The 24,767-nt window shown below is 37.0% G+C and overlaps 1 protein-coding gene across 3 annotated transcripts in view; it reads right to left on the bottom strand.

The window, feature by feature from the left end:
- Positions 1-24,767, bottom strand: part of RHOT1 (ras homolog family member T1) — a 78,811-nt gene that overhangs the window by 39,407 nt on the left and 14,637 nt on the right. For all 3 annotated transcript variants that reach the window (XM_056819468.1, XM_056819467.1, XM_001374607.5), the window contains exons 2-6: positions 10,053-10,111; positions 7,484-7,565; positions 4,029-4,072; positions 3,629-3,682; positions 2,829-2,881 (exon numbers count right to left, since the gene is read on the bottom strand). In XM_056819468.1, the coding sequence (XP_056675446.1) occupies positions 2,829-2,881; positions 3,629-3,682; positions 4,029-4,072; positions 7,484-7,565; positions 10,053-10,111 (292 nt within the window). The remainder of the gene's footprint in view (positions 1-2,828; positions 2,882-3,628; positions 3,683-4,028; positions 4,073-7,483; positions 7,566-10,052; positions 10,112-24,767) is intronic.

The raw sequence follows: 24,767 nt of genomic DNA on the forward strand, positions 1-24,767 counted from the left end.
GCAGGAACCAGAAGTCTAAGGAAACAAAGGCTCAAATCCAAGGAGGACATCTAAGTCAGGAAAAAGCAGGCAGTCGCCGCTGGTCCAGATAGGACCCAGCCTGGGAAGTCAGTGAATCTGTAACATGGGTACTGTAAGGGCAATGGCAGTGGCCTCTGATTCTAGGGCACAGGAAACTTTCTTTGCTTTGTTTTATTTGCTTCCTGAGAATGGGCAGACCCGGACCCACAGGGATGAAACGTAGCCATTAACAGGTCAGAACTGCAATTAAATTCTGTTTCTAACAGGAGAAAGATAAGGGTGCTAGATGAGAAAATTCTTATAAGAACCCTCATCCTTTCCTAACTCCCATCTTTATCATATAATTACCATTGTGTTACAAATTGTCTCAGTGACATATCACCATACTTGTAATTTTCCAGAATAAGCCATTCCTCCCTGGCTGTCTTATGTAAATTATCTCCTTTCAGAATGTAAGCTCATTAAGGACAGAGATGGGTCTTTGGATCCCCAACACTTAGCACAGTGCTTGGAACATAGTAAGCACTTCAAACAAGCTTCTTCAGCCATTCATTCACTTACTCAGTTTAATCAATCAACAAACACTTATTAAGCCAGGAGTTCTTTATCTGGTGTTCAAGTACTCCCAAGAGATTTTGGGAGGAGGATGTCTATGAACTTGGATGAGGAAAACATTCTGATAAATATATTTATTTCAATATAAATTTTCTTTGGAATCTTATGGACTTTATTTTGTGCATAGAAATAACTAATCTGAGAAGGGGTACATGAAGAACCCTTAAGTTAAGCTTCTATTATATTCCAAGCACTGTGCTAAGTACTATGAATTCAAGAACAAAAGTGCAACAGTCCCTGTCCTTGAGTTTATAGTCTAATGGAGAAGATAATATATGCATATATAAGATCACATATTATTATACAAAATTATTACAAGGCAATTTTGGGAAGGAGTGAGGGGATTAGGAAAAGCGTCCTTCCCATGGATGTTATTTGAGCTCAGGCCTAAACACGCACACAGATTCCAAGAAATAGAGGTAAGGAAGGAGTGCATTCTAGCTACAGAGGATGGCCAGTGCAAGACAGAGATGGGAGATGAAGTGTGAGGAACAGTTAGTAAGCCATTCTAGCTGGCTCACAAAATGTGAAGAGAGAAATAATGTATAAGAAGACTGGAAAGAAAAGAAGGGGCCAGACTGCAGAGATTTAAATTCTAAACAGTTTCTATTTTATTCTAGAGACAACAGGAATTCACAGGAGTAGAACGCTGGGAGCTAGAGAAGATCTGATAGGATTAGACCTAAATTTTAGAGAAACCACTGGGGTAGTTGTGTGGAGAATGCTTTGAAGTGGGGAGAGATTTGAGGTAGGAAGACAGCACAGGAGACTATTATAAGACTAGGTGGAAGGCTAGAAGGTTTGAAGCAGGGCACTAGCTGTGGGAACAGTGTTGAGTGGATACAAAAGATGCTGTGGACACAGAAATGACATGGTTTGACGATGGCTTGGATACATATGGGATGTCAAAGATGACACTAAAGTTGGGTGATTGGAAGATAGTGGTGTTCTCAATAATAATAGGGAAGCTCAGAAAGGGGGAGGGAGAAAGATAAAGAGTCTTTTTGGGGGAGGGTTGAGTTTGAGATGCTTATGGAACACCTGGGAAATGTCCAATAGGCAATAGGTTATAAATGATGGAATGGACTCCAAAAGAGAAATGAGGGTTGGATTCATAGATCTGGAAGTCATTAGCAGAGTTTGTAACTAAACCTCATCCAAAGAGAAGAGAGAATGAAAGCAGGGTCGAGGACAGAAACATGGGCTACCCAAATTAGTGGGAATATTAAAATATGGGAAACACACATGATATTTCTTTGTTTCAAGTTCCTTTGCTTTGTCCTTCCAACTATAGAGCAAGCTCCTTATGGGGCTACACTTCTAATTTTTAATCAACCCACAAAGTGAATACATAAGGGTACCTATTATGTGCTAAGCATGTAGAAGGGGCTCCACAAATGCTTGCTGAATGATTTATGCAAGCATTAATCCTTGCAAAGATTTAAAAGTTTCCAAAGGTACTGTTTTGAACCATCAAAATAGGCCGGTCATAAGTCCTTGAGTCAATTTTACATTAAAACTCAAGATATTTTTACCTAAGCTGGTAATTTCATTGATGTAGGGAATTCCTGGTTCAGAAACTTTTTCTATCAATGCTAATTAAGGTGTATCAGCAGAGTGCCTGAAACTGACAGTCTTGGGAAGCTTCCAGGGGTATTCTATAAGAGGTTAAGTACTTGTCTGTGACTGCACAGCTAGCATGTACCTGCGGCAGGACTTGCACTCAGGTCTCCCTACCAAAGAAGGCCCTTAGCCACTTACAACCCTCTTCATCTTTATGAATGCCCAATTAGCATCCTGCTTAGGCAAAAATGCTGGGCACAAGTTTTTGTATGCTTTTATCACCCGCCCCCATTGCAAAAAGCATAAATTCCATACAAAATTTTAAATAACAAGAAATCATTATTAAGGGACATTCAGCAGCCAGGCAAGTCCACAGACAGAACACACTTAGCCACAGACAGAAAGGAGCACGATGGTCATGCTGAGCCTGCTTTGTCCACACTGATACAAACCAGCCAAGAGGGCTCAGGGAATGAGCAATATAGAGGCCCCTTGGCCTCCTCCCTCAAAATTGGGCTGGCCTTTCAATAGAGATACATGCAATGACTCTACCCCAGATTTTTGCATGGGGACACCTGAATCACTTTAGCAGCATAATTTCTACTTCTTGCTTTCCTCTCAATAAATACCTGCTGTCTTTGTCTGTTCGTTCGTTGATTAGAGGAATCCATCGGCTTGTTACCTAAAATGGAAGTTTAAATTATTCAGGATAATGATATGAGAAATGGTGATGACAGGAGCTGTCATCATTCTTAAAGGTTTGCAGAGCACTTTCCATATATTAAGTCAATGGTGGTGTAAACACCTAACCAGAGAAGCAGGGAAGCATCTCTGGAGCTTCATCAAGGCCATTTCAAGAGAGACAGAAATGAAGTACAATAAAAATAGCTAACACATACATAGGGCTTTAAAGTTTCCAAAGTACTTGATATCTATTATTTCACTTACTATCACTTAATTTTCACAATAATCTTGTAATCCAGGTGCTTTAATTAACCCCATTTTACAAATAAGAAAACAAAGGCAAAAGAAGGGTCAGATAGCTTGTGAGTGTCTGAGACAGGAATCAAACTGAGATCTCTAAGACTGGGGGGGGGGCAGCTGAGGAACAGGAGAAGGATGAGTAAGTGCCTCACACATCAACACTTAGGGTGGCAGATTAGTGGTGAAATGTGCACTAGCTAGGCACAAGTGTAATGGAAACCCTGAAATAAGCAATTAACTCCATGGAATCTGAGACCCTCAAAATGTGATTCCTATATAAAAATATATTAAACACGAAGCACAACCTGCCAGTCAAGTTATCCATAGAATAGAAGGAAATTCCATCTAAGATTCTCATTTAGGGCTTGTTAGTGAAGGCACTATTTCAATTTAGCCAAATCCAGGCCACAGCACAATGTCCACCAAATACCTGAGATAGACATACCTTGTCAATAGAATGCTTGTTGTTAACAGCATAGACGATACAGATAACATTAGCCTAGAAGAAGAATGAATAATTAGTAATCTCCTTTAAATTAAAACAAAAACATAAAACAGCAACAGTACTAATGCAGTAGGCTAATGGAGAGGAATAAAAAAAATCAGCTTCGAAGACTAGAAGAAGCCTTAGGTTTATATACTGATGAGAGGGGATAAAGAATTTCTGAAAGGCTCGGGTTAATATATATTTATAATTATCACATATTAAAATAAGTAATCACAATGGAGAACTGGAGACAAAAGCTCAGGGGCAGAAGAGCAAGCTAGAAGACAGCCGATCCAAATCATTACTTCCCACTCACAAATCCCAACATAACTGTGCCTCACTGCATGCCTTGACTTACCTGGGCGATCTCATGGTGAAGCTGTTCATCACTTTGTTCTGCTTCTACAAGGGACAGAGATATTAACTTCCATGGGGAAAAAATGGAAGGTGAATAGTTTCTACTTTTTCATTACACTCCTGAGTATACCAAACTGCACGATCACAATTCATTATTAACGATGTGAGGGTAGGACTTCAACTACAGGATAATGAAGGTCAGGGGAAGCCAGGGAAGTGAATTCATTCAGACAGATGGATTAGCTAATATTATTCAACAGAGGGGAAACATTCCAAATAAACAACTTGTCCAGGGCACAAGGAACAATTAAGGAAAGTAAGGAGCAGTAGATACTGTGGTTCTAAACAAGCATAAAATATACAGTCCAGAAAAAAGGGGAATGGAGATTAGGAAGCCAGGCTAAGAAACAAAGAGTCTGGGAGTCAAAGAAAGGCAAAAAAAAGTCACCAGAAGACAAGGTCAAAGATCTTGAGCAACAAAAGATAGGATCTAAAAAACAAGTCTAGACTATAGACACGAGGAACTAGGAATAAGAATGAAGCTTACAACAACTTTAAAGTTCTAGCCAAAAAAGTGCCACCTATATATACACTTCCTCCCTAGAGCCAGAACTGGAGTCCAATGACAGCAGTTGAGGATGCTTCAAACCTCTGTGGTCCATTCTAGCTGAGGATTCTATGAATGTGGGCAAAGTCTACAAGTGGCAGTAAATAAATATAACTAAGCTCTTCACACCAGGATCTGGGAAGATCATAGATGGTCAACCGTCCCAAAGGACAATATAGAGACTAAGAAGTCTGGCTACAAAAGTGTCTCCTTTGCCCAATGCCAGTACTACTAAAAGGTTCCATTGTATTTTAAATGTTCTAGTGTTTCCTATTCTTTTTCTTTTTAAACTCTTTCCTTCCATCTTAGAATCAATACTATGTATTTGTTTCAAGACAGAAGAATGGTAAACACTAAGCAATGGAGGTTAAGTAACTTGCCCAGGGGCACAAAGCTAGGAAGTGTCTGAGTCCACATTTGAACCTAGGACCTCCAGACTGTAGGCCTAGTTTTCAATCCACTGAGTCACCTAGCTGCCCCCTTACTGTACCCTATTCTTAGAAATTTCCCATTCCCCACCACATATCTTCTTACTGTTCACCCCCCCACCCCAACAATCTGAACCTGTTTCATCATTGTAGCAAACTGCCTCCACTAATTCAGATAGGCAATTCATTTTTAACTTAGTCTTAGCAAACTGCCAGGGACACAAAAAGAATAAGAGTTCCTTGACCATGATCACACAGGTCCATGATCATATGGGTAACAAGTATTGAATCCAGAGCTTGTTAACTCCCAAGGGTAGCCCTCCATCCACTAAGCCATTTTAATTTTCACAAGCTGATTTAATCATATGTTGAGCTTTCAATTATGTTGAGCAATTCAACCACAGATTATTGGAGCTACAACATCCTTACAGTGACAAGAGGCCTCAGAGATCGGGGCCCAGTGTCCTCATATAATGTCCTCTCCAAATGACCAGAGAGAAAGCAAGTATATTCTGGGATTTCATATTAGGGAGATTCATATATTAGGATAATAGATTCTAGAACTGGAATGGGCCTTTGGATGCACCTTAGTCCAAACCTCTCCTCTTAAAGAGAAAGAAATCTAAGGCCCATTTTAATTAACTTGCCCAAGGTCATACAGAGAGTAAGAAGCAGACACAAGATTTAAAGACCAGGTCTCCTATTCCAAATCCAGTTCGTCATTATCATAAAAAAGTGAAACTATACATTATTTTTATATTAAGGATATTGTTTGCAAGATTGTACACATAGAAAATCATCACATTAACCATCCTTCTGGGAATGTTGTAAGCCAAGTGATTTCAGAGCTCTGGATTCGGTATGAGGGAAGAGTTTCTTCTATTGCCAATCCACTCAAATCTAATACCTCTACTGGAGGGAGAAAAAATTTCAAGTCTCAGAGACACAAAAGTGCTATATAAAATAAAGAAGTTACTAAGAGTATGTAAATGAACTTAAAGAGATTTTAAGAATGGTATTGGTATTCTTAATGTGTTCATAGGAATGTTTTTTAAACTTAGTACCAGCACAAAGGCAACTGGCAAAATGACTAAAAGGAAGAAGTGACATGCACAAATTTTCAGCTAAAAATACAAATATGTGACTTTATGTTGGTTCAAATGATATAATGTCAATTAGGAAGGAGATTGACAAAAGTAAAAAATTTTGAACCAAGGTTCAACTTTGGTTCTTGTCCTAATCCGTGGCATCTGTCATATACAATACTAGAAACCATGACAAACTTTGGATTTCGTTTTGTAAATATCCTAAATCAACCTGGACAAAATCTTAATCTGAATTTTAACTCAACACTTACTTTATGCCCTTGAAACTGTGAATCTTAAAATTTCTCACTCTACCTTGGAACATTTGGTTAATGTTATTCCCCATTTAAACAAGGGAGTACTTGATCAGGAATGTAGGTGGGAACTCTAACATTACTCCACCCATACTTAGACATACCTTAGGGGAAGATAAAGTTGTAAAACTCCTTACTGAACAATGAAAAAGTACTTAACCCATATAACCCATACTTATAGTGAGGCCAAAACCTTAAGCTAGGTCTATTTTTAGATCTAATACAAAAGGGTGCTTAGTACCTATGAAGGTCAAATTAATCACTAAAAGGTCAGGCAACTTGCAAGGGGCAAGCTTAACAAAGAGGTGTGAAGTACTCAGAAGATATAATCTACCTAGAGAAGGTGAGAACTGAAAACTAAGAATGGGCAGTCCTAGGAAAAGCGTCTACTGTGATTGGTAGACGTGAAAATTTAGGGGAGGTGACACAAGAGAAATTTTTCTTTAAATGGAGATGTCTGAACCAGTTCAAGGGAGTTCGATTTAATTCAGCTTTGGTAGCTGAATTGGAGGTCAGGAGTCAGAGGAGGCTGCTGGGGCTCTGAACACTAGAGTTTTGCTTGGAAAGATCTTGTGGTGAGTGATTAAAAACTGACTTAGTTTCTCTCTTAAAGAGTAAGGCCTAGGCCATTTCAGCCTAGGCCCTAGCCTTTTTCCTACTATTTCCTCTTACTCTGTCTCTTTCCCTTTCCTTAATTCCTTCATTTATATTAATTAACATCTCCATAAAACCCAGCTGACTTGGGTATTTCATATTTGGGAATTTTTTCCCATGGCGACCACTTATTTTTTATTTAACTCAAGACACTAAAAATTATCTTTACAATTTTGGCAATTCAAAGTCTTAAAACCCATATTTTCGTGGTCACAAAACTGACGAATGGATGAGATCAAATAATCTTCACTTTCTAGAAGGCAGGGTCTCACTACACAGAGCCTACTACAGCACCCACCATAATTAGTTGCTCAATTAGTATCGTACAGAAGAAAACCACAAAGTTTTACTGACAGTAGATTCATTACCTGAGTAATCAACTATGTGCGTTGGAACTCTCTCAGGTGTAACATCAGCTGGAATAGTGATTTCTTCTGCCCTTGGAGGAACCTTGGTTTGCAAACAAACATTGAAAAAGAAAACATTTCAAAAAGAGTCAATCAAAGCCTGTTCAGAAATGCTAGGAACTGTGAGCCTTTTTACAGATATTCCAATAAAGGCCACATCCCAACTGGGTTTTCACAGAACCAATGAAATACAGAATTAGAGTTGGAAGGAACCCTGGGGCTACTGAAGTCAACTCTTTCCTTTTACAGATGAGGAAACAAGAAGTGTGAGGGGAAAAGACTTGCCCAGGGTCAATTCCTTATTTCTATTCTTTGCTAGATACAAATCTACATAAGATTCATTTATCAAAATGTGTGTTTTTGGTAAAGATTACATTTTTATTTCTTATTTGCATATGTAATAAAAAATACTTCCCATGACATATTTATGAATATGGATTAATATGCAATTTTTAAATTTTCAAAGCTCTTTATTTTATTACACAAATAAAGGGTTGTGCTGATATAAAGAATATCCAAAGTGAACTATAGGTAAACCTGTACACTCTCAAACTCCATTATGTGCTCAAAGACTCTCAGAATATTTATGGGCTCATGAGTAAGTTCATCATTTAATTTGTTTTAATATAAATCTTTGATTTTTTTAACTTGCAATTGACAAGTATCCCTATATATCACTTTCTTTCTTTTTCTTTCTTTAAACCCTTACTTTCCATCTTAAAATCAGTATTAGTATTGTTTCCAAGGCAGAAGAGTGGTGAGAATTAGGCAATAGGGGCTTAAGTGACTTGCCCAGGGTAACAAAGCTAGGAAATATCTGAAGTTACATTTTAACCCAGGACCTCACAACTCTAGGCCTAGCTCTCAATCCACTGAACCACCTAGCTGCCCCCATGTCACTTTCAATGACTAAAACTCCAAATGCAAGCACAATTTTGCTAGTAGGTTCAAAACCCTCAAAAGATGTTCCCTTACTAGGTATGACTATCAAGCAATGTGACTGCTTCTGAGAGAAACATGAAAATGTGGTTCATGACTTGCTAGTCACACTTCACTTCGCTTTTGGTATTACAAAAAGTAACAAAGTAAAACACAAATTTTAAAATATAACTCCCCATTTAACATACTAATGAGGACACCTGATGTATTTTGATTCAAGTAAGTGCACAGATTACAGCACATACAGAAGGGGCTGAGGCTGAAATGGGTGGTGACTTTTAGGCGAACCATGAAGAAGACACAGCAGAGCCACACTCCCACCCAGCTTCTCCTACTTCCTCAAACCACACAGTGAAAGACCTCACACAAGGTTTTGGCTAGAGGTATTGGGGCCAGTAAGATTAAATTTAAACCACACATTACTGCTATCTCCTCATAGTGTGGAGGCAACACTAGATTTTCAAAGGCTACACCAGAAACAAAAGCTCAGGCAGGTCTATACCAGGCTCAAAGCTCTATATTCTGGCCCAGCAAGGACCAATACAAAGTTGAATGAGCAACACTACCCAACACCTGAAATTTCTGGCCACAGCAATTTATGAAAGCCATCTAACAAGATGTAGAGGCTGAGATGTGTCAGTGAAAGGTGCATCCACAGTGATTAAATAACATTTTTTAAAACTACTTAAAAAAATTTACACAAATCATTAAAACCTCCAACATTTATTTTGATCCTTAAAATTTTCTGACTTTTCTATAGATGTTATTTCATTAGATCTGTATAATAACAAGAGATAGGCAAAATAGATATTAATATCTTTATTTAATAAGAAGACAAAATTGGCTTAGACAATGTTAAGTGGCCTTCCTAAAGCCTTACACATACTGATAAAAGTTAGTTATGACATTTAAAGATAACAATCTATGAGTTAACATAATTCTTTCTATTTTATTTTAATAAAAAATTTCCACGTAAATTTTCCAAATTTATATGATTCATGTTGTCTCCCTTACTTCTTCCCTCCCCTTCTGGGAGCTGACAAGCAATTCAATCTGGGTTATACATGTATTATCACTCAAAACATATTTCTATGTTGTTCATTTTTATTAAGTGAATAATATTATAAAACCAAAACCCCAAATCACATACCCAAATAAACAAGTGATAAATCATGTTTCCATCTGCATTTATACTCCAACAGTTCTTTCTCTTGTTAACATCACTCTTAAAAAATGTTACTACTTGAATGATCACCCTAGTGCAAATATTAACAATATGGAAATAGGTCTTGACCAATGACACAAGTAAAACCCTGTGGAATTGTGTGTCGGCTATGGGAGGGGGTGGGGGAGGGGGTGGGAGAGGGGAGGGAAAGAACATGATTTTTGTAATCCTGGAAAAATACTCTAAATTATTCAATTAAATAAATTTAAAAAAAATTTTAAATGTTACTACTTGAAATGAAGTAAACTTAATTCCCCTTCTCCCCATTCAATATATTCATTTCATTTTATCTAAAATTGAACAAAATCTGGCCAACATTTAATCTCTGTGGAAATAAGCTATTAGAGGAAAAATCAGAATGCCTACCTCTTCTGGGAATTCTTCACTAACCAGGGACATAATCAGTGATGTCTTCCCAACTCTGGCTGTGAAAAGAAAAATATCTTGTGTGAATAAAGCATGTGACACTACATGGAATAAAATGGAACAATCACACTTTCAGGGAGAGGGATCTATTAGATCTACAGAACTCACCCTAAGATTCTGAATATTTTATATCAGATGTGGCTGACCATCCTTATGATGCCATCCATGTCTCTATTACCTTTCTTCATTAAACATTCCTTTAGCATGCCTCTTCATTGCTCTTTCTACTGGCTCCTTTCCTTCAACCTATTCAAGTCTCGCTTTTCCTTTAAAAAACAAACAAATACCTTCCCCTTGACTGTATACCAGTTATCATCCCCTCTTTCTTTACTGTCTTACTTCTATAAAATGTCACTTGCTCCCTACAATTCCTTGTCATCCCTTTGCTATTGAACTTCTTGACACTAAGTCCAATGGCTTCATCATTCTCAACCTCTTCAGCATGTGACACTGTACCACTTACTCTCTACTTCTTGATACCCCCCCCCACTGACCTCTATGCCCCCATATCCTCAGGTCTCTACAGCTCTGACTACCTTTTATGTTCTTTTGCTGGCCCCTCTTCCTCCTTTTTGCCCTACATATCCCCCAAGGTTCTTAACCCCCTTCTTTTTTTACTCTAGACTCTTATCTTCCTATGATTTCATTATATCATAGTTTCAATTGCTAATTAGTTTCATCTCTGCTCACAATCTTGTCAGAACTTCTATATCATTATTTCCAACTGCCTACTGTGTATACCACTACTAGAATATCCCTCTGGTATACCCCAAACTAAATTCCTCTGCTATTCCCCAAATCTGTCCTCTCAATCATCCAGGCTTATAACTTCACAAATGTGCTTATTTTTTCCTTCTCCCTAACATCATGGGATCATAGAACCAAGTGTAGGAAGTGAGTCAGGAGGAATCTATCTAGTCCAACTCCCTCATTTTGCAGATAAGGAAACGGAGGCCCATAGAGGTTACATGAACTGTACATCTTATAAGGAACTCTACAGCTTATATGCAGCTGAACAGAAATTTGAACTTTTTTCATTGGACTCATTGACCTCCCAGTCTCAGTTGACCTTATCTCCATAGTCTTTAGAGTTTGTCTTCTATTATCCATTCCCATAGGCACAAGTGTCCTCCTTTGGGCCTTTATCTCTTATCATCCAAACTATTTTAATATCTTCCTATTTGGTCTCACTATCTTCAGGAAAAGAAATGCTCTCTATACAGCTTAGCATACCAGTACTCTTACTCTGATTACATCATTTCTCTATGCAAAATCTTTCATGGCTCCCCATCACCTTCAAAATAAAGTGTTATCTCCTGTTCCTAGCATTCAAGGGCTTCTACTATCCCCTAATGTGGTTTTCCAGCCATAACCCATACTACTCCCCTTCATGTATACGCGCCTGACCTAATAAAGTCCAGAATGAGACCAAAAATCTACACCCAAGCCTGAGTCTAGAATCTAAGCTTACAGCAATTTCAGAGGGTATTTGAATTAGCAGTGGGCAGTGACTCTCAGAACTCCGAGCCCACAGACCATTATATCATATTGGAAGAACTGAATCTTATAGAAACACATAAATAAGGCTAAGGGTAGCATTAAGGAAGGACAGAAGTTTAAGAGGGTGCCCTAAACTCCCAGAAAACAGAGTCTACCTTTTAAAATGCTGGGGAAATGAGCAAACATTTTTTTAAACCACCTAATAATTGAGAATTTTTATTAAGACAAACAGCAAGGCACAGTACACATGTAAAGTCCAAAAGAAAAATATGAATTGGGCTCAAATTCTGGAAGAGCTCAAAAAGGATTTCTGTAACTGTGAAAATGTGGTTTTGCCAAGACTGTGAATTGCCAAAACTGTAAAGGTTTTGGCCAAACTGTAAAAATAATTTTTAGTGTCTTGATTTAAAATCTAAAATTAAGTGGTCACCATGGGAAAATTCCCAAATATGAAAATACCCAAGTCAGCTGGGTTTTATGGAAATTTTAATTAATACAAATGAAGGAATTAAGGGAAGGAGAGAGAGAGAAAGAGAAAATAGTAGAAAGGGCCTAGGCCAAATGGCCTAGGCCTGAGCCCGAGAGAGAGTCAGTCTTTATCACTCACCACAAGATCGTCTCAAGCAAGTTCCAGTCCTCCACTGAACTCCTGAACCCCTCAACTGAGTTCAATCCTTCTCCTTTTAAAGAAATTTTCTCTTATGTCACCTCCCCTAAATTTTCACATCTACCAATCATAGTAGACACTTTTCCCCAGGACTGCCCATTCTTAGTTCTCACCACTCTTTAGTTCTCACTTTCTCTGGGTAGATTATATCTTCTGAGTACTTCCCACCTCTTTTGTTAAGCTTGCCTTTTGTAAATTGCTTGACCTTTTAGTGATTAATTAACCTTTATAGGTAGTTAGCACCTTTTTGTATTAGATCTAAAAATAGACCTAGCTTAAGGTTCTAGCTTCACTATAAGTATGAGTTAGGGACTTTCATTGTTCCATCAGGAGTTTACAACTTTATCTTCCCCTAAGGCACTGTCTGAGTAGGGTGGAGTAATTTTAAAAGTTCTCAATACATTCCTGATCAAGTACCTTCATTGTTACAATAGGAGAATTTGCTTAACTAAATCTTCTAAGGTACAGTCTGAGCAGTTTTTAAGATTCACATTTCAAAAGTTAATTAAGAAAGGCAAAGGAAAAATGGGGACGGGGAATGAAAGCAATTTAAGAAGAAATGAGCCAAATGAAAAAGAAGGCTCAAAAGTTGAAAGGAGAAAATCATTTCTTAAAAATTAGAATTGGGCAACTAGAAGCTAATGACTTCATGAGACATCAAGAAACAATTAAAAAAAATCAAAAGACTGAAAGTTTTTTCTCATTGAAAATACAACTGATCTGGAAAATAGATCCAGGAAAGACAATTTGAGAATTATTGGACTACCTGAAAGCCATGATAAGGGGGGAAAGGGGGAAGCCTGGAAATCATAATATAAGAAATTATCAAAGAAAACTGCACAGATATTCTTGAGCAAGAAAGTAAAACAAAAATTGAAAGAATCCACAGATCAACCCCAGGAAAAAAATCCTCAAATGACAACTCCCAGGAAAATAATAGCTAAATTGAAGAGCTGCCAAACCAAGGAGAAAATACTGCAAGAAGCCAGAAAGAAACAATTCAAATACTATGGAGATATTATAATCAGGATCACACAGGACTTAGTAGCTTCCATATTGAAGGACCAGAAGACATGGAATATGATATTCCAAAAAGTGGAAGATCTAGAGTTACAACCCAGAGTCACCTATCCAGCAAAACTGAGTATATTCTTTCAGGAGAAAAAAATGGTCATTCAATAAAATAGAAGATTTCCAGGCATCCATGAGGAAAAGACCAGACCTAAACAGAAAATATGAAGTCCAAACACAAGACTCAAGAGAAGCCTAAAAAAGTAGTAAGGAAGAGAAAAATTTTGAAGGGGCTCAATAAGGTCAAACTACATGTATTCCTACATGGAAAAAGGATATTTAGAATTCTTAAAAATTCTTATTAGTAGTAGAGCAGTTAGAAGGAGTATACTTAGACATAGGGTGGGGAAGTAAGCTGATATAGATGATATGATATACAAAAAAAAAATCAAAGGGTTATAAAGAGGATTGCACTGAGAGAAAAGGGAAGGAAGAGATGGAACAGGGTAAATTATCTAACCTAAAAATGCATGAAAAACTTTCAATATAAGAGAAGATGAGGGTGGTGACAGGCAATGCTTAAACTTTACTCTCATCATAATTGGCTCAGAGAGGGAAAAACAACCATACTTATTAGGGTATAAAATTCTATCTTAACCTATAGAGAATTAGGAGGGGAATAAGACAAGGAAAAGAAGGTGGTAATAGGAGGGAGGGGGAAGTGGGAGGGTGATAAAAAGCAAAACACTGATGAGAAAGAATAGAGTGAAGGGAAAAAGAAGAGGATCCAAAGGGAAAATAAGATGGAGGGGAATACACAGTTAGTAATAACTGTGAATGTGAATAGGATGAACTCACTCATAAATTGGAAGTGCATAAGCAGAGTGGATTAAAAACCAAAATCCTACTATATGTTGTTTATAAGAAACCTCATTTGATGCAGGGTGACACACACAGAGTAAAGGTAAGAGGCTGGAGCAAAATTTGTTGTGCATCATCTAAATAAAAAAAAAAAACAGGAGAAGTAATCATGATCTCAGAAAAAGCTAAAGCAAAAATAGATCTGATCAAAAGAGATGAGGAAGGAAATTACATCTTGCTAAAAAGTACTATAAACAATAAAGTAATATCAATACTAAACATATATGCAACAAATGGTATAGCCTCTAAATTTTCAAAGGAGAAATTAAATGAACTTCAGGAAGAAATAGTAAAACTATACTAGTGGGGGACCTCAACTTCCCCCTTTCAGATCTAGATAAGTCAAACCAAAAAACAAACAAGAAAGAAGGAAAGGAAGTAAATGAAATCTTAGAAAAGTTAGAACTAATAGATCTCTGGAGAGAATTGAATGGCAATAGAAAGGAATATATCTTCTTTCTGGTAGTACATGGCTCCTACACAAAAATAGACCATGTATTAGGGCATAAAAACTTCACAACCAAATGCAGAAAAAAATAAATGCATCCTTTTCAGATAACACAATAAAAATTATAATCAATAAACCTCCATGGAAAGATAAATAAAAAATTAGTTGGCAACTAAATAGACTAATGCTAAAAAAAAAAGTGTGGGTCAAAGAACAAATTATAGAAACAACCAATACTTTTATTAGTGAGAATGACAATGAGGAGACAACATATCAAAATGTATGGGATACAGTCAAAGCAATACATAGGGAAAAATTTATATCTCTAACCACTTATTGATCAATAAAATAGAGAAAAAGTAGATCAGTGAATTGAGCATGCAAGAAAAAAAAACTAGAAAAGAACAAATTAAAAATCCTCATTTAAAGACTAAATTGAAAATCCTAAAAATAAAGAGAGAAATTAATAAATTGAAAGAGAAAGAAAATTGAAAAACAAAAATAAGAAAGTTAAGTAATAAAACTGAACTAATAAATAAGACTAGGAGTTGGTTTTAAGAAAAAAACAAACAAATAAAATAGTGTTGGTTAATCTAATTTTAAAAAGGAAAGAAGAAAATCAAATAATCAGTACCAAAAATAAAAAGGGTGAACTCACCATGAATGAAGAAGAAATTAAAGCAATCATTAGGAGCTATTTTGCCCAATTATATGCCAATAAATCTGAAAATCTAAGTAAAATGGATGAATATTTACAAAAATACAAATTGCCCAGATTAGCAAAAGAGGAAATTAAATCCTTAAATAATCCCATATCAGAAAAATAAATTGAACAAGACATCAATGAAGTCCCTAAGAAAAAATCCCCTGGTCAGATAGATTCACAGGTGAATTCTATCAAACATTTAAAGAACAATTAATCCCAATACTACATAAACTATTTGGGAAAATAGGCAGAGAAAGAATCCTACAAAATTATTTTTATGAAACAAATATGGTACTGTTACCTAAGCCAGGAAGAACAAAAACAGAGAAAGAAAATTTGGGCCAATTTCATTAATAATTATAGATGCAAAAATTTTAAATAAGATACTAGGAAGGAGAATAAAGCAAATATATCACAAGGATCATTCACTATGATCAGGTGAGATTTACACCAGGAATGCAGGACTGGTTATTAGGAAAACTAATATAATTAATCATATCAATAACTAAACAATCAGCATAATTGACCGTATCAATAACCAAACTAACAGAAATTACATGATTATCTCAACAGATGTAGAAAAAGCCTTTGACAAAATACTATACCCATTCCTATTTAAAACAATAAAAAGCATAGTAATAAATAGATCATTCTTTAAGTAATATATAACTAAAAGTTTCAGCAAGTATCATCTGCAATGGGGATAAATTAGAAGCCTTCCCATAAGATCAGGTGTGAAGCAAAGATGCCCATTATCACCACTGTTGTTTAATACTGTACTAGAAATGCTAGCGTTAGCATTACAGCAAATATAGCAAAAATAATTCTATCTAAATTAATTTATTTATTCAGTGTCATACCCATAAAACCATCAAATAATTATTTTAGAGAACTAGAAAAAATAATAACAAAATTCATTTGGAAGAACTAAAGGTCAAGAATATCAAGGGAACAAAGGGAAAAAATGTGAAGGAAGGAGGCCTAGCAGTGCCAGATCTCAACTGTACTATAAAGCAGTGATGATCAAAAAAATCTGGTACTGGCTAAGGAATAGAATGGTAAATGGAGTAGAGTAGATACACAATGTAAATGACCTTAGCAACTTTAGTTTAATAAACCCAAAGATCCCATCTTTTGGAATAGGAACTCACTCTAATAAACCTGCTAGCAAAATTGGAAAACAGTATGGCAGAAGCTAGGTATACACCAAACTCTCATACCCTATATGGTCAAAATGGATATATGATTTAGATATAAAGAATGATAACATAACTAAATGAGGGGAACACAGAATAGTTTACCTGGTAGACCTTTGGAGAAGGGAAAAATATATAACCAAATATTAGGAAAACCATTCACATAATTGACCATATTAACAAGCAAACCTACAAAAATGACATGATTATTTCAATAGATGCAGGAAAAGCCTTTAACAAAATACAACACTCATTCCTATTTAAAACACTAGAAAACATAGGAATAGAAGGGCCTTTCCTAAAAATAATAAACAGTATATATCTAAAACCATCAGCAAACATCATCAGCAATGGGGATAAACTAGAAGCCTTCCCAATAAGATCAGGAGTGAAACAAGGATGCCCATTATCACCTCTATTATTTAACATTGTACTAGAAACACTAGCAGTACCACTTAAAGAAAAGAAATTGAAGGTATTAAAATAGGCAATGAGGAGACCAAGCTATCACTCTTTGCAGATGATATGATGGTATACTTAAGGAATCCTAGAGAATCAACTAAAAAGCTAGTGGAAATAATCAACAACTTTAATAAAGTTGCAGGATACAAAATAAACCCACATAAGTCATCAGCATTTCTTACATATTTCCAACACATATCAGCAGCAAGAACTAGAAAGAAATTCCATTTAAAATCCCCCTAAACAATATAAAATACTTAGGAATTTATCTGCCAAGACAAACACAGGAACTATATGAACACAACTACAAAACACTCTCCACACAATTAAAACTAGATCTAAACAATTGAAAAAACATCGATTGCTCTTGGGTAGGACGAGCTAACATAATAAAAATGACAATCCTACCCAAATTAATTTACTTATTTAGTGCCATACCCATTGAACTACCAAAAAACTTTTGTACTAAATTTGAAAAAACCATAACAAAGTTCATTTGGAAGAACAAAAGATCAAGGATATCCAGGGAAATAATGAAAGGAAAAAAAAACACAAAGGAAGGTGGCCTTGCAGTCCCAGATCTCAAGCTATACTATAAAGCAGTGGTCATCAAAATAATATGGTACTGGTTAAGAGACAGAAAGGAGGATCAGTGGAATACACTTGGGGTAAGTGACTTCAGCAAGATAGTCCAAATAAGCCCAAAGATCACAGCTTTTGGGACAAAAATCCACTATTTGATAAAAACTGCTGGGAAAATTGGAAGATAGTATGGGAGAGATTAGGTTTGGATCAACATCTCACACCCTACACCAAGATAAACTTAGAATTGGTGAATGACTTGAATAATAAAGAAGGAAACTATAAGTAAATTACATGAACACATAATAGTATACATGTCAGATCTTTGGGAAAGGAAAGATTTTTAAAACCAAGCAATAGCTAGGAAAAAAAATCACAAAATGTAAAATAAATCATTTCGATTACATTAAATTAAAAAGTTTTTTGTCCAAATAAAACCAATGCAGCTAAAATTAGAAGGAAAGCAACAAATTGGGGAAAAATCTTCATACAAAAACCTCTGACAAAGGTCCAATTACTCAAAAATATAAAAAGCTAAATCAATTGTAGAAAAAAATCAAGCCATTCTCCAATTGATAAATGGGCAAGGGACATGGATAGGCAGTTCTCAGATAAAGAAATCAAAACTATTAATAAGCACATGAAAAAGTGTTTTAAATCTCTTATAATTAGAGAGATACAAATAAAAACAACTCTGAGATATCACCTCATACCTAGCAGATTGGCTAACATGACAGCAATGGAAAGTAATGAATACTGGAGGGGATGTGGCAAAGTTGGGACATTAATGCACTGCTGGTGGAGTTGTGAATTGATCCAACTATTCTGGAGGGCAATTTGGTACTATGCCCAAAGGGCACTAAAAGACTGTCTACTCTTTGATCCAGCCATAGTACTGCTAGGTTTGTATGCCAAAGAGATAATAAGGAAAAACACATATACAAGAATATCCATAGCTGCACTCTTTGTGGTAGCAAAAAATTAGAAAATGAGGGGATGCCCTTCAATTGGGGAATGGCTGAACAAATTGTGGTATCTGTTGGTGATGGAATACTATTGAGCCCAAAGGAATAATAAAGTGGAGGGATTCCATGTGAACTGGAATGACCTCCAGGAATTGATGCAGAATGAGAGGAGCAGAACCAGGAGAACATTATACACAGAAACTGGTACACTGTGGTACAATCCAATGTAATGGACTTTCCCATTAGTGGCAACACAGCGATCCTGAACAACTCGGAGGGATTTAGGAGAAAGAACACTATCCACATTCAGAGGGAAAATTGTGGGAGTAGAAACATCGAAGAAAAACAACTGCTTGATTACATGGGTCAAGGGGGATATGACTAAGGATGTAGATGATCATTCTAGTAAAAACATCAACAACATGGAAATAGGTTCTGATCAAGAACCCATGTAAAACCCAGTAGAATTGCGTGTCAACTACAGGAAGGGGTGGTGGGAGGGGAGGGAGTGAAAGAATATGATTCTTGTAACCAAGGAATAATGTTCTAAATTGACTAAATAAAATTTCCTAAAAATAAATAAATTAAATTAAATTTAAATCTAAATTAAAATTAAAATAAAAAATAAAAAGAATGTATAACCAAATAAGAGATAGAGAATATTATAAGGTATTAAATGAATAATTTTGATTATATTAAATTAAAAAGCTTTTGTAAAAACAAAACTAACCAAGATTAGAAGGGAAACAACAAACTGGGGAAAAAATTTTATAACAAATGTCTCTGATAAAGATCTAATCTCTCAAATTAATAAAGAACTAAGTCAAATTTATAAGAATACAAGCCATTCCCCAGATGATAAATGGTCAAAAGTTATGAACAAGTAAGTTTCTGATGAAGAAATCAAAGCCATCAATAATCATGAAAAAATGTTCTAAATCAATCTTGATTAGAGAAATGCAAATGAAGACAATACTGAGGCACCTCATACCTATCAGATTGGCCAATATGGCAGTAAAGTGGTAAATATTGGAGATGTGGCAAAATTGGAATACTAATGCATTGTTGGTGGAGTTGTGAACTGATCCAACCATTATGGAAGGAAATTTGGAACTATGCCCATAGGACTATATAAAATTGTGCCCTTTGATCCAGTAATGCCACTACTGGGTCTGTATCCCAAAGAGAAAATAAAAAAAGAGAAAGGACCTACTTGTACAAAAATACTTATAGTTGCTCTTTTTGTGGTGGCAAAAAATTGGAAATTATGGGGATATACATCAATTGGGGAATGGATAAACAAATTGTGGTACATGCTGGAAATGGAATACTATTGTGCTATAAAAAATGATAAGCAAGATGATTTCAGAAAAAGCTATAAAGATATGTGAGAACTGATACAAAATGAAATAAGCAGAACTGGGAGAACACTGTCACAAAGGTCACAAAGTAGAAGAGCTAGGATTCAGTCAGATCCTGTAAAACCAAATGCTGCACTCCTTCCACTGTATCCCACTGTCTCCCTGTACAACCTCAGGCAAGCCACAAGCTCCCTAGATTTCAGTGTCTTAATCCTTAAAACAGAACTGAATTAAGTTATCACTGAGGCCTCTGAGTGAATCATAGAACAACAATTCTATGATTCACATCTGTGGTAATGTGATGCTGAGTTCTGCAGAAATACCAGGATACCAACTCTTATCTGAACTCAGAAGAATTCACATTTGACCAAAAATTGTGGACGAGCCCTTCATGACTTTCAGCATTTCCTCAGGGCTGCTAGTTTTTACTAACACCAACTAGAAAAGAGCTTAACTGTAGTTCTAGAACATGATGGAATATCCCTGAGTAGTAAGCAATTAAGAGAAGCAAAGAAAAATTCAGGGGCAGTTAAATTCAGTTAAATTCAGGAGTGGGAAAACAATACATAGATTGATAATACAGTTGTCCCTCACTATATTTCAGTTAACTTATTGTAGCTTCACTGTATCGTGGGTTTTTAAATATATATATGTCTAATTCTGTATCACAGAGTTACACTTATGGCAGCACACCATTGGCTGATCAAATGAAAGGCAACCAACCACAGTGCTGTGTTCTGTATCCTGGGTACTGATTGGCTCAGTGACTATAGGTTAATAAGAGTGTGGAAAAGATTTATAATAGTGGGAAGGGTTTATAAAGCCATGTTATATATATACATATATTTATATATATAATAAAATAAATAAAACACTGCTACTTTGCAGATTTTCACCTATTTTTGGTGGTCTCTAGAATGTAATTCCCACATTCAAAGTAATGGTAAAAGAAACAAACAAACAAACAACTGAATGCTGTGTAATTATAATGAACAAGCTTGGTCGCAGAAAAGAGAAAAGAAAATAAATTTCAGGGGCAGCTGGGTGTCTCAGTGGATTTCAAGTCAGACCTAGAGAAGGGAGGTTCTGGATTCAAATCTATCTCAGCTACATCCTAGCAGTGTGATTCTGGGGAAGTTATTTAACCCCCACCATCTACCCCCTCACCACTTTTCTCTCTTGGAATCAATACACAAAATTGATTCTAGGATGGAATGTAAGGGTTTAAAAAAAACTTATTTTTCATCTTCACAGAGGTAGGGAACTATGGGTATGAAATATCAAATATGCCATCAATTGGGGTTGATATGTTGGTAGATTTTGCTGAACTGTTTTTTCTTTTTTTAAAACGTATTAAAAGGGATGACTCGCTTGGTAAATGAGGACAAGATATATTTTGAAATAAAGGTGATGTAAAACTAAATCGAAATATGTTTTTAAAACAATTGAATTGGTAATCTTATTTAAAAGGGAACTTGATTCTAATGAACTCCAGAGATCCAAACCCTTCATCCAATTCAACATGCCCTTTGCTTCAGCACCAGGGCTAGTACATTCTAATCCCAGAAGATTGTGGTAGAGCTGTGATGGGGAGCCTATTGACACTCGTGGCCATTTTTAATGACATGTGGCTGCATAAGAGCTCAGCATGCCTTGGGGTCGGGGAGTCATGCACCCACATGCTGGCAGCCTTGGTCATGGCCATGCCCCAACCTGGCCCAAGGGAGGGGCAGAGGGGGTGCTGCTGCTCCACATGCTGGCCTCAGGGGCAGGGGGTGAGTGGCAGGTTGTACCTGCCAGGCAGCTGGGGTGCATGGGGCTCCTGCGGTTGCAGAGAGGAGTGTGTGCAGGCAGGCTGGTGGGCAGAAGCCACTCCTCTTGCAGCACCCCCAGGGCCAGCTGGCTGGGGAGGGGTGGGACGGGGCAGGGCCAGGCTGGCAAAGGATTGGGCAGGGCTCCAACCCATGTGCAATGGAGGAGTGCCTGAAAACAATTACCAGACATTTTTAGCACCCTGAAAAATATGGCAATGGCTTTACTCACAATTTTTCCCTCTACATACTTTTGTGAGACCTTATTCTCAGCGTTAAATAATATCAAAACCAACAAAAGAAACAGATTGACAGATGAAATTAGTTGTGCTTCCTTGGGCTTGAAGTGTACAAAATACCAACCTTCAATTGAAGATTTAGCCAATGAAATTCAGCAACAAAAGTCACTAATCGGTTAGTTAAATAATTCCCCCTCCCTCTCACTTATCTTAGTTCATGGCACCCCACACAAGTTAAATAATATCAAGACCAACAAAATAAACCAACTCACAGATTAACAAAGAAGTCAATAAGCAGATAACTTAAATAATTATTTTGGTTTATTAAATACAGTTATATATTACAATTATACATTTTTGTTATTTAAACTATAAATATCGCAGAATTATGATGTTTTTTTCCTCAAAGTGACATACCACTTGAGTTATATCTCGGTTTTTTGGTGAATTTTGACACACCAAGCTCAAAAGGTTGTCCATCACTGTGGTAGAAGTTCATATCTCCAGATGAGGCACCAGGGCTTATTTACTTCTGTTTCAGTGATCCCAGAATTGCTCAGATCTGTGCAAATGATGCAATTTACAAAAGCTTTTGAAGTGCCAAGAATTTATTAAGTGTAATGTATAAGAAAAAATACTGCCATCTTTTTAAAATGTAAAATTCACATATAACTTAAGGGACTTCAATAATATGAACCATTTTACAAAGTTACATGGTCTCTGAAACTAACAATATTGCCAATAGATCCTTCCACTAAAAGGAAACTACAATGTGCTAGCTATGAGATCCACAAATAGTTATTGTGAGGTGTCTTTAGAGTACATTGGTTCATTCTCATATGAGAATTTCTAGGCTATTCATGTCCTAGGCAGCTAGCAATAGGTTAAAACAGGTTACAAGAAGCTAGGACCTATAACCCAATTAGTGAAAAATAATCAATTCCTAAAGAGGTCTAATGTATTTGAATTCTCACTATTTGAAGATATAATTATGCAAAATATTGAAATTGGCTCAAGCCCAATGGAAATACACAGTGCAAATTCAAATAATACAACCAATTTGAGGGAATTCATAGTTTACACTAATAAAGACCTGGCAATATATTCATACCAGTGAGATATGATGCATATTGAGGATCTAAATAGCAAAAAGTCATAATCAAGAGGTCAGTTAGTATAAGAATGAGTACCTAAATGTAAGTCTAGGTAGAAATATGGATCAACATCAGAGAAGTCCATACAAGTATAAAAGAACATGGTGACAAGCTTCTCAAAAGGCGATCATAACAGATTCCAAATCATATGAGATAAAAACAGGACAGGAGGCTCAAAATGAGTAAACAGAGTTTTCTGACCATTTATCTAAGGGCACAGGTTGACCAAGGACAACTGAGAAGAAGTAAAGAACTGAAGGGACCAGTTATTCCTTATAATAGTAGCAGCCAAAAGGTTGAGTCTCAAAGAAAGTTCTTAATGTCCCTTTCTTTCTTCATAGGCTGTTGATAACCCACTGTGGAACCCTCACTTTTTGTGATGAGTCTGATGGAAGGTTTAAATTTTTATAAAAACTTGGATCTACTACATAGACTCCCAAGAAATAAACTTCTGTTCTATAATCTCCTAGTCAAATAAGAGCAACTAATAATCATTTCTCTAGTACCTACTATGTGCCAGGCACTATGCTAGACCCCAAGGATACAAAGATAAAACTGAAAAGTTTCTGCTATTAAAAAGTCTATATTCTACCGAGGAGACAACGTGTACATATGTATGTGCAATGTTGGGGTGTATGGGGCGCTCAGGGAGTGGTAGTATTTCTGGTATGGAGGGCTTGTCTTGCCCTCCTAGGGCAGCTCTCCAGCCTCTGACCCCCACCTGACACCCAGCTCTCACTTGTGGCTCCCAGGAGCTGCTAGCATGTGGCAGCGGCCACACCGCGGGCAACGGCTTCGACAGGCCGGCTAAACCTTGTGAGGGTAGCCATCGGGTCATCAACCCCTGGTGAATTAGGGCTTTGCTCACCCAGCATGTGAAGACTGCTTCGGCTGAACAGATGGAAGAAAACAATAAGAAGGCTCAACGGCTGAGAGGGCGACACAGTAAAGCACTGTGGAGTGCTCAGGGCATGTTGGAGCACAAAAGACAACACAGCCATCCAATGCAGCTGAGGAAGTGTCCAGACATAACAATTTTTCATGCCACTGGACCCAGGCTTCCAACGCCGAGAGAGTGGGACTGTCTCTGTGCATCGACTTTTCCACTTAAATCTCTTTCACGCACAAGTATCTTTGTGCACACTCATCTATCCTAACCCCGTCCACCCTCTTCAAGACCTGCAGCGATGGGGGAGTAACGACGCAACAGGTGGAGGTGACCACTGGCAGTTGTAGTCACGATCCTGCACGTAGGCGGCCCACGGACCAGTGGTCGCTCGGCCCTGTGGGCAGCAGGGATGTTCGGCAGCATCCTGGGCGACTGAGCAGCCCTCTCTAGGACAGCACTGCTCACCCTAATCAAGGGTGGGGACTAGAAAAGGTGTCCCAAACATTGCCTGCCGTACAAACGGTGGTCAGCACACCGTGGCTGGCGGGTCATCCTTTTAAGCGGTCTAAATCAAAGAAAAAATACAAAGAAACTCCGACTAGGAGCATGGAATATCAGAACATTACTTGATAGAGAGAATACCCCAAGAACTGAGAGAAGAACAGCTCTAATCGGTAAAGAACTGGCGCGATATAACATCGACATCGCAGCCTTAAGCGAAACACGCTTACCAGAAGAGGGAT

Source organism: Monodelphis domestica, chromosome 2 (assembly GCF_027887165.1).
Source record: "Monodelphis domestica isolate mMonDom1 chromosome 2, mMonDom1.pri, whole genome shotgun sequence".
Taxonomy (NCBI): domain Eukaryota; kingdom Metazoa; phylum Chordata; class Mammalia; order Didelphimorphia; family Didelphidae; genus Monodelphis; species Monodelphis domestica.